The 13,460-nt window shown below is 38.3% G+C and overlaps 2 protein-coding genes across 2 annotated transcripts; one reads left to right on the top strand and one right to left on the bottom strand.

Annotated features, from left to right (window-relative positions):
• Window positions 1-904: 904 nt before the first annotated feature.
• e2f4 (E2F transcription factor 4) lies at window positions 905-9,056 on the bottom strand. The gene is made up of 10 exons (XM_081356049.1): window positions 8,574-9,056; window positions 7,385-7,494; window positions 6,334-6,495; window positions 5,624-5,667; window positions 5,432-5,496; window positions 4,888-5,188; window positions 3,551-3,700; window positions 3,079-3,123; window positions 2,891-2,935; window positions 905-2,594 (listed from the first exon to the last, which is right to left on the bottom strand). The coding sequence occupies exons 1-10, from the start codon at window positions 8,727-8,729 to the stop codon at window positions 2,479-2,481; spliced, it is 1,194 nt and encodes a 397-aa protein (XP_081212175.1). The 5' UTR covers window positions 8,730-9,056; the 3' UTR covers window positions 905-2,478.
• Window positions 9,057-9,805: 749 nt separating this feature from the next.
• LOC308684772 (cytochrome P450 2F2-like) lies at window positions 9,806-13,457 on the top strand. The gene is made up of 9 exons (XM_081356046.1): window positions 9,806-10,078; window positions 10,244-10,406; window positions 10,593-10,745; window positions 10,836-10,996; window positions 11,189-11,362; window positions 12,418-12,556; window positions 12,634-12,821; window positions 12,892-13,033; window positions 13,121-13,457. Exons 1-9 carry the CDS (start codon window positions 9,917-9,919, stop codon window positions 13,312-13,314), a joined length of 1,476 nt encoding a protein of 491 aa, XP_081212172.1. The 5' UTR covers window positions 9,806-9,916; the 3' UTR covers window positions 13,315-13,457.
• The last annotated feature ends 3 nt before the right edge of the window (window positions 13,458-13,460 follow it).

Genomic DNA, 13,460 nt, shown 5'->3' with positions numbered 1-13,460 from the left:
AATGCAATTTTATGTTCATTATTGAATTAAAAGAGCAGTTTCATGTCTATCCTTGTAGGCTATTGTTCATCTGGGCGAGGTTGATATGGAATTTAGAAAGCAATTTGTAATAATTAACCCAATACTTTTCCAAGAGAGTAATTAGTAAAGTATAATCTTTAAGATGTGATTAGTAGTAATTAATTACTTTTTAGTGTAACTACCCAACACTGTAACCAGAGGTGGACAAAGTTTGAGTGAGTTTCCTTACTTTAGTGAAAGTACAGACACTACTGGTCAAATATTACTCCTTTACAAGTAAAAGTTGTAAAGACCGATTTTTACTTTAGTTAAAGTACAGAAGTCCTCGTTTTTAAAAGTACTTAAGTATGAAAAGTCAATGCATTGTTTTACTGTTGTTGCATTGTTGTATGTAACACTTACAGTACCTCATGCCTCTGAATCTATGCTTGCCTACCTACCCTCATATCAATATCAAATTTATTTCTAGAACACAGTTCTAGTAGTGGAATTGAATTTGAGATTGAATAAGTGCACTCAATAACGTCCGCAATGGTTTCGGACACCCAAATGGCTGTTTCCAGTGCCATAATTACACATTAACGAATGCCTTTTCTGGTCATTTTTCTGTATTTACATAGTATTGCGTGCAACAAAAAACCTAAGGTTGGTACTTTTATCAAAGCAGATTGGAAATACCTTTGGATCAATCCTTGAGGGATTCAAGCTATGTACCAACCCAATTTTTTAACCACTACATACAATAGGCCTATTCAAGTGAAACTTAAACAGAAATGCCTGGATCTGCAGGATATGACTCAAGCACCTAGAAGCAGTATGACAGACTCATAAGGAATTAAGTGAAGGAAAAAAGGGAAGCAAACACCCTAAAATCAGACCAATTAAAGAGCATCACAAATACAAAAAGGTCTTTTATTTCATGGGGATGACAATTCCAGTAAAGAACAAGGATTCCGGTATTTTGCAATGACACAGTGAGGATTTGAAAACTGCTCAAATTCCCTAGATATTGTAAAATTGAGTCGCCAAACCCATTCAATGCATAGGGCTGGAAGTTACCTGCGCGATAAACTGTTTTAAAGTGCAATGTGGAGATAGAGGAAACTTGCGCACTATTCATCTACTGAAAAACAGATCAGTTGGAAATCTATCGATACAAAAATAAATGGTAAATGCTTACTGTGTACAAGCATAAAAATATTATTTAGCAGGTAGGAACATTAAGAAAACAAGATTTTTTTTTTTTTGTGGGGCCAACCATTAGTACAAACACTGTGAGGAACCCACATAATGACATTCTGTTCGGACAGCGCTCATTACACAGCATGTTGATACTCCATTTGTCATATTGTGACTTCTCTAAACTTCCCCCATAAACCCACATCCTTCTTTAGACAGTTTTTCTCATATACAGACATAATAAAGACATCACTTGCTTTCAAAAGTATCTATACACACATATAAACGGGTTAAGAACAAATGGACTGTATGGACTGAAAACACAGGAGGGACTTTTTTAAAATACAAAAATAGCAATTGGCATCTAATTTAACATTTGTACAGGGCTTTATGCGTGACCTGTTCACAGCAGTCATTCCATTAAACAAGGTTAAAATCATATGCCAACACTGGTGAGTCAGACACAAAGTATTAACAATACACACCTGAAATAGACAAAGCAGGAATGGTTCATCCAACACTAAATGTGTTCCTTCACTTTTTCTGAGGATCTACGCTATGATAAATATATTTTTGCTTTGTAGCACCAAACTGTAAAGATTTCACACAATATAGGCTTCCCCACTATGATGATCGCTGCCTCTTCAGTTAGTAGTGTAACTTAACTTCCACATTGTTTCTGAGAGCTGGTATTTCCTGTAAGATGAGAACAAACTGTTTCTTATTGGTTGAAGCGCTTCAAACTTTATGCATTCTTCAAACGCAAAATTATGGAAGCAATACACTTTTTCATGAATAATCTGTATACTAGTTGCGTCCAGGTCAGTAAATGCGCTGTGATAAAACGTGCCATTTTAGAACAGGAAGACCATTTAAAAAGACACATCCAGCTGGTATTTTCATTGAACCATTAACCATTGCTGGTGAATTTAGTCTATTGTCTGATAAACACATGTCTATACAAAAGTAGTATAAAAACAACAGCCTTATAAAGAGTTTGGGACTAAATGATTAACAAAAATGGTTTCCGTGGATGTCTGATCTCTTCATCAGATCGGAGCAGTTGAATTTAGAAGGGAAAGTTCATTTTCAGTCTGCCAGTTTGGGGTTGGAGTAAATATACACGTATAAAAAAAGCTTTATATACACACAGAATCAGCTTATCATACACATGGATCTGACGCAGAGCCACGCTTTCTTTTTTCCTCCTTTGAAAAGGGTTCAAAAAAAGAAAGTTCTTTTAAGTACACTACTCTCGTTGTACGGTGTGTTTGGAGGTCAAAGGTTGGCAATGGGAACATCAAAAAGGTCACAAAGGCCCTCCGTCTCATCCAGGTTATAGATGTAGTCATGGTCACCCGGAGGAGGGGATAGACGGAGAAGCGGAGAGAAAACTATGAGAGAGAAAGAGAAGAAGAGTGATGCTGTGGCCGTCTGTGTAAGCAGTGTCTAACTGTTGCTCATTTTATTTGTCATCGCACCCATCATGATATCACCGAGTCCATTTATGTTATCATCTAAAACGGGATTTCATTTCAGCTGATGGTCAAATTTAAATTAGTTTTATTGATTATATAAACATGATATAATACATAGTTCATGTGACTTTTGATTCATTCAACATTCAAACTTCCATTTCATGTTTAGTAATAGACTAGGTACAGGTGAGCTGACTCATGATCGGCTTTACCTTCTGATGACATCAGCTCCTCAAGCAAATCTGTACTCATAATTTCTGTATGGAGGAAGAAGGAAACATGTCAGATATGAAAAGGTTCTTCCTTGTGTGTTACTTGTTCAGTCAAGCACATTAGCAGAAGAATGTGATAAACGTCAACAACGATCTGCAAATCTCAAGCATGTTAAACAGGTCCTCACCTTTAGGGTCAAACATTTCTGAAAGTTCTTTGGGGAAGTCCAGTACTGAAGAAAAAGGGAAAACAGAGTCACAATTGGTTAAAGAAGCCAATTTGATAGCAAATGAGCCAGATTCAAACTCACACCTCCCAACATAAACTTCCAAATAATTTCAGATGAGAATTTTCTTTTGTCCTAATTTCGTCACCTGTTTTGAAATTTAGTCTTAGTCCTGTGTCAAATGTACTTTTTATTTTATCATATTTAGTCAACCTTGTCTTGTTTATTTATTTATTTTTAATTATAGGACTTACATAAGCACAAATCAAGAGAATATCAACTCATGCATATGGTTTATTTTACCTCATCTAGTTTCCTAATTTATTATAGACTACTTATATAAATGAACACTCTCTACATTATGAAGACTGGTAAAACAAGAAACTTCTCAAATTAAAACGGTGATCGCATTTTCAAATGCATGGGCACTTACGATCGGAAGGGTCTGTTTTGATTGGTTCAAAAAGTGTTGATGAATCAGGAAGTGAAGAGCTGTCCAATGAAGCAGATGACTGCAGCTGCTGAGTGTCCGCTGAAGACGCCGGATTGGCTGTTGTATCAGAGGAGGTGGTGCTTGAAATGTCTACAACCCCATTGGGGAAAAAAGATATTATATTTAGTAATAGTACATAATACAAAAGCATGAAAAATTATCGTTTTTGCAACCATATCGGTATCGGCCGATAGATGTTAATTTTTAATGTTATCATTATAGACGCAATAAGTAAATTAGGCCGATAGATAACGTATCATTTCCTTCAGCTAAGACACTTCAGATGCACACTGTTCGCCATGATGGAATTGCTTAAAATATGATTGAAATCCTTTTCTCTCATATAGGATGTGTTTGGTTAAAGGGATAGTTCACTTTGAAATTAAATTTTGGTATGTTTTAGCTTACCTCAAGGGCATCAAAGATGTAGGTGTCTTTGTTTCCGCAGTAGTTTCAATTTTGATATTTTTAGGTCAAACCGTTCTTGTCTGTCAGTCATATCATGCAGGTCTATGGTCACTGTCTCAAAGAGCATGCACAGAGTCCAAATTAAAACAATTCCCCATCGTAAGTACACATTGATGGCCTAAGACACAAAACGGGCGGTTTGTGTGAGAAAACGAACAGTATTTATATCGTTTTACCTCTTATACACGGCCACGTCCAAGTGATCTGAGGGCGCGCACGTATCCTAGTGTGTGACATGTACGCAGACTGGTACATAGAAATATACACTAGATGTCGCCTTAAAGACATTCGTTCCAATGAACTGCTGTAGACAAGGCGGCATCTAGTGTATATATATCTATGCACCAGTCTGCGTACACGTCACACACCAGGAAGCGCCCGCGCCCTCAGATCACTTGGACGTAGCTGTGTATAAGAGGTATAAACTATATAAATACTGTTCGTTTTCTCACACAAACCACTCGTTTCGTGTCTTAGACCATCAATGTGTACTTACGATGGGGAATTGTTTTAATTTGGCCTCTGTGCATGCTCTTTGAGACAGTGACCATAGACCTGCATTATACGACTGACAACGGTTTGACCTAAAAATATAAAAATTGAAACTATACTACCTATATCATAGTATACTATAGTAACTATACTAATAACTTTAGTTGCTGTTTTTCAGCACACGCACACACACACATATGTATGCATGTATATACACAAATACAAGCCTTCACTACCAATTAGTAAAAATTAAAATCATAGTACATTTTAATAAACATTATTTCGTTAATGACAAATTTTCATTAATTTCGTCCAACCTGTGGCTGCCCTCGCAGCAGAGACAGTGGTTGTGCTGGGAGGGGCGGTGGTGGAGGAGGTGGTAGGACTCTGGCAGGTGGAGGCGGGCGATGGCGTACTGTTGGCTGCTGGTTTGGTGGGTGCGACAGCAGCAGAGGTAGCTGAAGCAGGGGTGGACAGGCTCTGAAGCATGTCGTCTGGCGGGGGCACGGGCAGCACCACAGGAGAAGAACTACAGGGATCCTTATTCACCAGGAGGACCTCGATGGGACCTGCAGAGCTCTTCAGGTGAATCTGGTACTTCTTTTGTCCATTGACATGCTACAAAAAAAGTGAGTGTATTTAGCTTCTGGATTGTGTGGGCGTTTCTCTTAAGAAGCATAAATTATATGAAAGAGTCATAACACTTATAAAACAGTGCTAAAAAGTATTATGGTACTACTATATGGATTTTTGGCTACCATGGTGATGTGTGTGTGTATATATATATATATATATATATATATACTAAATTAATTAATCAGATATCCAGTGGATTTTAATGGAAATACAAGCAGCACTTACAGATTCAGGCACAGGGACCTCTAACTGTGTTCCTGAGGGAGCTCTGATTGCTAGAAGAGTGTCACCTAGTGGCAGACAAACATATATAGAGTTAAACTGCAATAAGGAAACATAAATATGTAGCTTTATAACTAATATTTGTTGTTCCAGTGACAATGCAGCTTTGTTGGGTGTCTGATGGGAAAAACCAACCTTTGAAGCAATTGCAGAGGTCTTGATGCGTTACATATGCCAGAGTGAGTCAAGTTAAGGACAAACAGCAAACGTGCTGAATTCAGAACCACATCTTACTCTTACTTCTAGAATAGTAAGAGTACTAGTATGTGGTTCTCAGAAAATTGGAAACACTTCAGGAGTTTCAAAGTCATCATCTGATTGAATTTTACAGGATTTCTAGGAGACGTGTGTGTGTCGCGGTCCACCTGGAAACAAACCCGCCGTGAAGCCAAACTCCCTCGTGGAACAAAGCTGCCATGTTTATAACTGTGATGCTGAGCGACTAAATATCAGATAAATATCAGAATCAACTAAACACTGGATTTTCAAAAGTATGTGAAGTTCGCGGCATATACTCTTTAAAATATGTCCCAAGAGTTTTACACGCCAGTCCGGTCTATTGTAGGGACATCGTCATTCAATTTGCACGCCTCTAAACATGACGCTGAACAAAACGAACCATGATTGGTTGCTTTACATGTCAGTTAGATGGCCTCTGGGTGGTCCTTCTCCAATGAAAACTGCTATGGAGTCCGGACCTTCTGCAATCAGTCTGAAGGTCTGGCTACACGAGACTACGGCAAACACAACCTTTTCAAATAAAAACTTCACTTTGAGGATCAATTTTAAGTATCAAAGAGCATGTAAAGTGAAAACAGTGGACAAAGGTGTAGCTAGAAGGATATGGGCTATTTATTGAGTCGTCTGTCACATTCTTGATGCTCTGCTGAACCCAAACTCTCTGCTGGTCCAGTTCATGTTCCCTCCGGTCAAGATCCTCCAATTCCAACTTGAGATCTATCAGCTTGTCTGCAATTTCACGCGTGTTGCAACCTGGACCAACACCCCTTCAGATGAACAAAAATAGAAACAGACATTTAGATCAAGTGAATTAGTTGACACTTGAACAGACAGCTCTCTAAAACATAAATAGCCACAGCCTACTCATTTAAACAGTTGTCTCAGAAGAGCAATTAGCTGATTTTTTTTATGTTTAGGTTGGATTATTTCTTAAAATAAACTTTTTATAATTTGCTCTTGCTATGCATTTTTTCAAATAATTATAATAATAACAACAATATATACTGTTCAAAATGTTGGGGTCTGTAAGAATTATTTAATGTTTTTGGAAGAAGTCTCTTATGCTTAGCATGACTGCATTTATTTGATAAAAAAAATAAACTAATATTGTGAAATATTACAATTCAAAATTACTTTTTCTATCAATTTTTTTTATGTAATTAATTTCTTTGATCATAATTACTTCAGTCACATGATCCTTCAGAAATCATTCTAATATGTGTATTTGCTGCTCAAGAAACATTTGAAAACAGTTAGGCTGCTTAATATTTTTGTACTTTTAAAATACTTGAAACAGAAAGTTGCAAAAAAAAAAAATTATTTGAAATAGAAATATTTTGACAGTCTTTACTGTCACTTTTGACCATTTAATACATCCTTTCTTAATAAAACTATGACTTTCTTTACTTGAATTAAAAGCATTTGACCTCTTATCTTCTTATATGTACTCTTGCTTAATAGCAAATATTTGCATAATTAACATTAAGATTACATCCTTCTAATTAGATTCACAAGGAAAAGATGCCTGACGTCCTTAGTGGCCCACTAAAATATTTAATGTGTTGATGCAAAACACTAATAATGCACCGACAGAGACCATCAAAATAGATGTCAACATAAAAAAGACACCAGAAAGCATCCACAGAATTGCCTTACTTCCACTGGATGCTGTTTTTGGATTTCTTCTCAATGAGTCCAATGCCTTCCAAAACATTGGTGATGTCATAGATGCGCCTTTTCTGCCTCACAGCCAAAGTATCTGCAGCCTAAATCACATTCACACAAAAGAAACCAAACCAGATTATTGATTCTTCTCATCACATGCAACTGGACTAACTACACAAAACACACAAGTGTTTTGGACATTGCAAATGCTTCGCATACAAAGCTTTTAAAAGAGCAGTTCACTGAAAAATAAACTCATTTACTCACTTTTTATGACTTTATTTCTTTTGTGGGAAATGTATTAGGTAGAATGTGAGAGACTGACATCATCGGTCACCATTCACTTGCATTGAATCTTTATTCCATACAATGAAAGTAAATGGTGACTGAGGCTGTCATACAGGCTAACCCCTACTTTTGTGTTCTCACTTAAGCAAGTCATATGGGTTTGTAACAAAATGAGGGTGAATAAATAACAGAACTTTAATTTTTCTTTGAACTGTCCCTTTAAGACGTATCGACTATCAAAAACAGCCCAGAAAAGTTGACAAGCAAGCAACTTGAAGCAATCAAGTTCCAGGAGGACCTGTTCATTTCTAAACGACTTCAATACTTTGAATACACAAAGATCATTAAAATGAACAAACTAGTATTTTAATACGCGTTATATCGCGTTTAAACCCCAATGGCAGCAAAGAAACGCATCGCCTGGTCGCACAGGCCTAAACTATCCCAAACTCCAGAGCACGTGCTTGTTTTGAAGGCTTTTGTTTGAGTTTTCAGTCCGGTTGGGATCAGCTTAACCGCAAGAACCCTCCGGGATACAACAACAAACACCACAGGAGCGGGTTTGCTTTGCAGACAAGTAGTGACAATGACATTACATTTGCAACCTGTTAGCTGGCTCGCCTGGTTTAGTGGAGGAACTACTTTATTTAAGCCGAGCTGTCGGCTAGTTGAGAGAGGGGTTGTACATGCACGCGACCCCCTCCTCCCTTACCAGAGAAACTTTTTAATCAACTTTTCTGTTGTTATACGACCTGGAGTGCATCTGTTTGCATGCAAACAATAAAAACGACGTATTTTCAGCAGGCGCTGTGCGTCTCGCGCGTGCGATAACGATACTGAAAACATATAGCTGATGACGGTGATAGTGATGATGAGCTCGTCTCGTGCTTACAGCTTTCAAATCCAGCACTCCGTCCTTCGCTTCCTGCAGCAGAGTCACAAATTTAGTCGTGAGCAGCCCGAGACTTTTCTCGTGGCGACTGGGGGTCTGCGGCTGCAGCGAATCTCCCATCGCTCCCAGTTCGTTTCTTCCGGTCTCTAAATCCATCAAGTTGCTTTTAAAGTAGTAATAAATCCCCACAGTTCTGCTTGCGGTCGGTTTATGTTGGTATAGTGAACGCTTTCTGTTGTTATATCGCTGACAGCACCGCTTCTGCCGCCCAAACGCTCGCTTCCCGTCACCGGCCGGTGATTCCTATGGACGGGGAAGTTCACCTCAAAATGAGTGAGTTAAGCCCCCGTTCAGGGTCCGGTCCGATTCAGGACACAGGTTACCCGAACCCAGATGGCCTAACAAGAACAGGCGCTCTCACAAGCACCAGAGCTGAGCTGCTTGAATGACTGAAGCCGTTGATGGCGCGATGCATCATGGGATGACCTGCTAAAAATGGGAAGGCTCTGTGGAACGGCCTGTAGGGGGCGATAAGAACGGCGCATTGATCTGAAGCGGCCATGTGGGGGCCACAGATACCGGTTTTTCTGTGCTGAACTAAAAAATGCCAGTGTTTATGTGATTGAATAACCAATGAATGTTTTATCATTAGGCATTTGTTAACTTTATAAGGCTTTCTGACTTGCTGCAGTAGATAGATAGATAGATAGATAGACAGACAGACAGACAGACAGACAGACAGACAGACAGACAGATAGATAGATAGATAGATAGATAGATAGATATTTTGTAAGCTTTATAATGACTGAACACACGCAGAACATTTCTGGCACTATGTGCTACTAGCCACTTTTTTGCGTTATTCAGCCTGAGGGTGGCGCTCTAATGTTGATTGACAGGCTTTACACACGACACATAGAATTTCATCTTAGAATTGGAGTATTGCCGTAATGTAGTAGGCTATTTATTGCCTTGAATGTTGTTCTAAAATATTGATAAGTTAATAACTATAAACCAATAGTTAATATTGACAACTAAATAAGTTGTGGAGGAATTCCAGTGAGGAAAAGAAAGTCATGTCTAGGCTATTCTCAGAACAAATATAAAACAAACACAACAGAGCTAGGCTACTCTATATAAGGGCCATTCACATGAGCACGTTTAAACTAAGGTTTTATACTTTCATTAACTCTGGTGCTCTTTGGTCATAGATAGATAGATAGATAGTCAGCCTTCAGTCAGCATGCTCCATGTTCAGTATTTGTAGTGGGAGGGCTCGGTGCGTTATTATCTGTGAGTTTAAATGTGAAACGTGAGCAGTTCACAGCTGGACATCAGTCAGCATGCTGGCCTTTCTGATACTGGTGTGGATATGCATCTTCATCCTGTTCCTCTTCATCCAGATCCCGAGGCCAAAGAACTTTCCTCCAGGACCTCGTCCTCTGCCATTATTTGGGAATTTGCTAGAGCTAAACATCAATAATCCTTTGAAGGATTTCGATAGGGTACAGTATTACATCATTTGAACACTTCCTTACTCCTTAGTATTAAATATAAATAAATACTTTAAGAATAACCATACAGATTTCAAGAGTTATCTGTTTAAAACATCTGGTAATGTATTGCATAATAAGCAGCCCTGTGTGATGTCTTAACGCTAAACCTTTTAGCTGGCAGATCGCTATGGAAAAGTTTACAGTCTGTACCTTGGATCAAAACCTTGGATAGTTCTTAACGGTTTCGAGGCTTTGAAGGAAGCTCTTGTTACGAAGGCAGTGGACTTTGCAGGACGCCCTCAGGACCTCTTGGTCAACCGTGTTACAAAGGGAAGCGGTAAATATACTTCCAAATCAACCTTCACTCTTATACCTCTGTGCAGACTACGGTTAATCAATATGTTTTTGAGGTTGTTCACTCAATCTCCTCTTTATACAGAGTCCACAGAGCAATTTTCAGCCTTATCTGAGATTACACTTAGTACCATTGAGGCCCGTAAATAATCGTTACATGTTATCGCAGGTGTAATTTTGTCTGACTATGGCCCCAGTTGGAAAGAACACAGACGCTTTGCTTTGATGACCCTGAGAAACTTTGGCCTGGGGAAGCAGTCCATGGAGGAGAGAATTCTGGGAGAGGTTTCACATGTTACTGCTAAATTGGAAAAAATAATTGGTAATAATGTACTCATTAATCTTATTTTCATAATCTCAAAACAAACTCACACAAGAGCTTGACTTGACATTCAGATCAATGTACTTGCAGGAAACTCCTTCGACCCTCAGACTATGTTCCACAATGCTGCATCAAATATCATTTGCATTGTTCTGTTTGGATCCCGTTATGATTATGACGACGAATTCCTCAAGCTTTTCATTCACCTCTATACAGAGAATGCAAAGATTGCCAATGGACCATGGGCCATGGTGAGGCATTTTATCACTTCATCACTTCACTTCTGCCTAAAAGTCTGAAACCACATTTCATTTTATTGTTATTATATCTTTTTTTATTGATTAAATAAGAGTTTCAGGATTATCTAAGAAATTTGAAATAAAAATATTTTCTGTAGTTGGCCTTTGGAATTTGTATGAAGAATTTTCTCGATTTTATTGCAGATATACGATACATTTCCTATGCTGAGATTTCTGCCTCTACCCTTCAAGAAGGCCTTCGCAAATGCCAGCAAGGCCAGAGAATTGTCTGCACAACTGGTCAATGAACACAAAAAGACAAGAGTCCCGGGAGAGCCAAGAGACTTCATTGACTGCTATCTGGATGAGCTTGATAAGGTGCTTGCACATCTGTAATGGTATTTTTTAGGAATGCGTAATATATCGGTACCATATTGGTTATCACCATGTTTTACATTTATTAGTATTGATTGATGTTGGATATTTAATTGTACATCATTTACTCTATTTTTACATTTACATTACCTTTACCATTATCTAATGATCACTTAGGCTACATCTACACTAATCCGGATACATTTAAAAACATCTTTGAAAACTACACTTTTTGAAGACGCTCTCCTAAGTTGAAACATTTGAAACTCAGTTTTTGCATTATAGTGTGGACTCTGAAAACAGAGGTATTTGGACACGAGGATACATGTTCAGTCATGTGACGCATATTGGACCAATAGATATGTTTATATCGGTATTTGCCTGCAATTAGCATAATGTTGCTAAAGATACGTTACTTTGTAAAATCTTCATATTACATTCCTGCCAAGATTAATTTACTCTCAATTGCTGTCCTGAGGCTAAATATGAATATGAGGGCAATTGCGTTTTAGAACATACTTGGAGTGGTGAATGAGTGTGACCTGAACGCACAAGTAAGTGTGAGATATTTTGCTAATGGTGATTGTGCCAGAAGAATAACATGAGAACTTTATTATGTCTGGTCTCTTGTTATCATCTCAGTGAGCTTTTATTATGTTTAACGCATGCACAGTAAGATGATTTAAGTGTCTTCCGACATTTCAGTGTGGACGAGAAACTTTTGGAAAACGCTAGTGTGATGGAGAGCGTTTTGAAACAAAAACGCAGTTTTCAAATGTATCTGGATTAATGTAGATAGCCTTAAAGTTAGGGGCTTTTTTACTTTTACACAACACCGTTTTCAGCTAAAAAAGGAAAACGTTTTATGCGTTTTGGTCATTCTTTTACATGAAAACAGCGTTTTGTGGGCCTGAAAATGTTTCAAAGTGTCAGTTGTAAACTACAAAAACGCGAATTTATGAAACCGGTGATTTTTAATGTTAGTGCATCCCTATTTTACCTGAATGAGAAAGTTGTTTGTATTAATCTCTAATCAGTGGTTATTTTTATTTCACCAGAGAGGAAACGATGGTTCCTCGTTTACTGAAGCTCAACTTATCCTGTACATTCTGGATTTGCACTTTGCAGGGACTGATACCACGTCAAACACGCTTCTCACTGCATTTCTCTACCTCATGACCCACCCAGAGGTTCAAGGTTTGTGTTTTGATTAATTAATGCATTTTAATTAATTCGATCATTGCTTTAGCTTAAAATAGCTTTTATTTCACCAGCAAAATGTCAGCAAGAGATTGATGATGTTCTGGGGGGTAAAGATCACGCATCGTACGAAGACAGACATGATATGCCCTACACACAGGCTGTGATTCATGAAGTTCAGCGCGTCGCTAACACTGTACCGCTAAGTGTGTTTCACTGCACCACCAAAGACACTGAGCTCATGGGCTACAACATCCCGAAGGTGAGGAAACCATATATAAAGAGAGTTTAAACCCTTTAAAATCATAACTTTGTTTCCTTTTCTTCTCTAGGGAACTTTTGTTATTCCTAACCTCACTTTTGTACTAAAAGAAGAAGGCCAGTGGAAATTTCCTAATGAATTCAACCCAGCCAACTTCCTGAATGAGCAGGGCCAGTTTGAGAAGCCTGAGGCCTTTTTACCTTTTTCTGCAGGTAAAGGATTTAGAATCGGATACAGGTATAGTTTTGAGTTGTTTGAGTGCATTTTGTAAATCGTATACGCACATATATGGTGTACAGGTCCCCGTGTGTGTCTCGGTGAGGGTCTTGCACGTATGGAGCTCTTCCTGGTCATGGTCACTCTGTTGCGCCGCTTCCAGTTTGTGTGGCCCGATGATGCCGGGGAACCAGATTACACCCCAGTGTACGGGGTCACCCTCACCCCCAAACCCTACAGAATGCACATCAAGTGCAGAAAGACAGTCAAATTATAATTTTATCTGTTGCAAAAGATGATTTGATGTTATTATTTTAATAACAGTATGTATTATGACTGGTCATATACTGTATATTATAAAAAAAGGTCATAAAAAGAATCGCAATGCATCAAGACAGTCCTTAAATAAAAAGCTTTTACAAA

The sequence above is a fragment of the Scardinius erythrophthalmus genome (assembly GCF_964197995.2).
Source record: "Scardinius erythrophthalmus genome assembly, chromosome: 24".
NCBI classification, from domain to species: Eukaryota; Metazoa; Chordata; class Actinopteri; order Cypriniformes; family Leuciscidae; genus Scardinius; species Scardinius erythrophthalmus.
Note: the sequence above shows the minus strand (reverse complement) of the source record. Positions and strands in the feature narration are given on the sequence as shown.